Raw genomic sequence first — 3,679 nt, 5'->3', positions numbered from 1 at the left:
TTCTCCTTTTCCTTCTTTGTTTTCTTTTTCCTCTTTTTTCATTAATATATTTGGTACAGGGTCTCACTATGCAGTGCAGACTCCTAGTCATCCTTCTGCTTTTAGGCCCCTCCCCCCAGCACTGGGATTATAGGCATGCCTCACCACACCTGGACTTGGTACCAGGGATGGAACCCTGGTCCTTGAGCTTGCTTAACCAGGTGCTTAGTTCACTGGGCTATCTCTCCAGCCTTAACTGCTTCTTTAATGAAGAAATATATTTTTTATATCTATTCTACTTCCAGAGGTAGATTGGAATTTATAGAAGAAAAATGCTATTCTTTCAGATATTTTGTTGTTTTCCACATAGTATCTAACAATTATTGTTAACGATTCCCCAAATATAGTGAGTCTTAAGCTTTTTATTGTTATAGCATCATTTTGTGAGGATATTATTACAGTAGTCCTCATAATAAAATGTTTATAAGTTCTATAAAATTACTTACTTAAGTACTAAGTTTAAGCAGCAATGTATAAGACTAAAATCCCGTGCACCAAATAAAGACTCCCTGCTTGTGGGCTGGAAAACAGATAAATGCACATGATTAGAGTTAAAAAAAAAAAAAAACTGGAGGATGATCATTAAGAAATAATAAATGTCTGCTTAGTTGGAACCAGCTTTAGTAGTTCATGAGCTGGGACATATGGAAATTAGAATTAATTATTCAGCAAAAATGCAATAAGAAATCTCAAACTCAGGGTGGTAGAGTTTTAGTGAGTTTCCAGTCTGTGTTACAATAAAATTCTGCACAGACAGTAGGCAATCTGTGTTTGCCTCGAGGCCACATTGCCAATTCATAATTTAGAGAATTAAAAGTGTACAATAAATGATTTTTTTTTTCTTTTTGCCTTTATCTGAGACTTTTAAAATTGGGCCTATTGGCTGGGGAGATAGTGGTCTATGCACCTGACTGGAATACAAGGTCCCGTGTTTGATCCCTGGTACTGTCTGCCAAGCAGGCTCTGGAGCACCAGATGAGCTGTTTGGGCCCTGAACCAGCATGGTGGTGCATGCCAGTAATCCCAGAACTGGGTAGACAGAGACAGGAATCCGACCTGTTTAGTAAGACACATGGTAGCAAATAAATAATAAATAAAAATTTAAAAAAGAACCTAAAATTATCTTAAGTCCAAATCTTGGATATAGTATATAAATATATGTACTTAAAGTGCTCTGATAACAAAATAAATTTTGAAAAATTAAACCCTTCTGGCTGAAAATACAGATATCAGTTAAAAAGAAAATAATCTGAAAAATCAAAGTCAGTTGTATAATTAAAAAAAAAGTCAAGCTACCAGAAAGTACAAGTAAAAATAAATGCCAGAAATTTTTATATTGTTTCATTGCATGAAGGTAGGAAATATCCACAATCTCTTCACTGAGTGAGATCATGAAAAGATACTAAAATCTAAGTGTGGATTAATTTTTTAAAGGACATAGTTGTTGTACATGAAAGCACTCAGTAGGACCTCAAAAAATTTATGCTCTTAGGTAGATAAACAGAAAATAATATCACACCTAAGAGTAGATGAGGTAGTAAACAATAAAAAATAACAAAATCAGAAACAACAACTAAATATTTTGAGTTAGCAAGTAAAGGAGAAATAATACATATGAATGTTACTTTTTAAAAAATGCATGATTTCATATTAATAAGCTGGTTTTTATAGATTTGCTTGATAGCATATTGATAATTAATTGGCATGATATATTAACAATCTGAATTATAAGAATTAATTTATCAAAAATTATGGGCAGTAGACAGAGAATACGTTAAATAAACTATAATGTTTTTAATTTTTATTTTAAATAAGAATATAAAAATAATAAAAATGGGGAAAAAAAACCACCCAAAAGCCCAGATCTTCACTAAAGAAAATGATGAGTTCAACAATGGTTGTTTTTGAGCCATTGCTCCTTGTTGTTGTTGTTGCTGCTGCTGCTCAGCCGCCATGAAGTGCTGCTCTCTGCCCTGTGCCCCTCTGCCTTAGAGACAGCTGAATATGGACTGAAATCGCCAGTAACTACCTCAGTTTAAAAATCCTCCGAGAAGACAAAAAATGTCCTGGATCACTGCATATTATCAAGTGGATTCAAGGTTGTTTTCATGCCTTGGAAAAGAAATACCTTTATACAAATCCTAAGGAACCTGAGCACAAAGTGGAAAATTAAGTTGTCTTTATATCTGGAAATACTCTGAATTATGTAATCCTGTGAGACAAACAGAATGTTACTGAGATATACCAGTTCAAATTCAAATACACAAAAGCAGGAGCCACTATGGATTTTGACAGTAGTAATACAAGCTTTGAAAGTGGGACAAACAGTGGAGATATTAAGAAAGCCAGTGTTCTACTGATTCGAAAATTATACATATTGGTGCAAAACCTTGGACCCCTTCCTAATGATGTTATACTTACTATGAAACTTCATTACTATAAGGAAGTGACCCCACAAGACTACCAACCCCCTGGTTTTAAAGGAGTGAACTCACAAGTCCTGCTGTTTGAGGGAGACCCCATCAACCTGCAAGTTGGATTGGTCTCCACTGGCTTTCATAGCATGAAAGTGAAAGTCACAACAGAGGCTTCCAGAATGCCTGATTTGGAGAATAATCTCTTTCTGGAGAACAGCACTACTGAAATTGCTCATCAGGGCCTAGACTGTGAAGAGGAGGAGGAGGAGGAAGAGGAAGAGGAGAAGAAATGCAACAATCAAATGCAAAGAATGAATTTTGTGTACAGTCAGCAAAGTTCTGAGAGTTCCAGGAAGAAGAGGAAGGTCAGCGAACCAGTGAAAAAGATTCATCTCTAACAGAAAATAAAAGCTAGATGCTTTGATTCACTCAAAATAATTGAATTTTTGCAAAACATGTATGAAGTATGTAAGCAACAAATTAAAATTTCATAATCAAAACTTTAAAAAAAAAACCCAATGGTTGTTTTTGTTATTTTTTGTGTGTGTTTATTTCGTATTTTAGGGAAGGGCTTACAGGGTGTTTAGGGTCTCACTACTGGATTAGACCCATAGTGATCCAGCTTTTTACAGCCTCCCAAGAGCTGGCACTACAGGTGCACGTCACCACACCCAAGCTCAATCTCCATTTCAGTGCACCCCAGGGGCGGGGCCGGCACAGCAGGCCTGGGGATTGAACCCCTGGACTCTGTGCCTGGTTGCAGGTGCTTTAATTGGCCGAGCTATTTGGCTGGCCCTCAAAAGTGCTTGTTGCATTGTATATTGTTTTCTTCAAATTGGTTGTTCAGATTTCCAGACATATAAGCCTGAGAATCACTACATAATTTATATTTCTTCAATTTTTAAAATAAACATGAATTTCACCTCTTTTTACTTTATGTCTGCTGTTAGAACAAAAAATAAGGTGTAGGGTTGGACAGACAGCTCAGTGGACTAAAGTCCTGCTTAGGCAGAGCACAGAGGCTGGGCTTTGGGCCTCCGCGAACTGTGCTAGCCTTGGCCCCCGGGCGCTCTGAGAGGAACGAGACTGGCCGTGGCAGTGCACACCTGTAATCCTAGCACTTGGGGGGCTGAAAACAGGAGAATCACTATGAGCCTGATCTATGTAGTGATCATGGATCACTACATAGCCGCTGCACTCAATACAATAAGAAGAAGAAGGAG

The 3,679-nt window shown here is 37.1% G+C and overlaps 1 protein-coding gene across 1 annotated transcript in view; it reads left to right on the top strand.

The window, feature by feature from the left end:
* LOC101579170 (HORMA domain-containing protein 2-like) overlaps positions 1 to 3,679 on the top strand; it is an 8,522-nt gene that overhangs the window by 1,659 nt on the left and 3,184 nt on the right. Inside the window, exons 2-3 of the mRNA XM_004634177.1 lie at positions 2,062 to 2,200; positions 2,267 to 2,833. Of these exons, the coding sequence (XP_004634234.1) occupies positions 2,062 to 2,200; positions 2,267 to 2,833 (706 nt within the window). The remainder of the gene's footprint in view (positions 1 to 2,061; positions 2,201 to 2,266; positions 2,834 to 3,679) is intronic.

This window comes from Octodon degus, unplaced genomic scaffold (assembly GCF_000260255.1).
Source record: "Octodon degus isolate 3935 unplaced genomic scaffold, OctDeg1.0 scaffold00058, whole genome shotgun sequence".
Classification (NCBI taxonomy): domain Eukaryota; kingdom Metazoa; phylum Chordata; class Mammalia; order Rodentia; family Octodontidae; genus Octodon; species Octodon degus.
The sequence above is the reverse complement of the archived record's forward strand: the minus strand, read 5'-3'. Positions and strand labels throughout refer to the sequence as shown.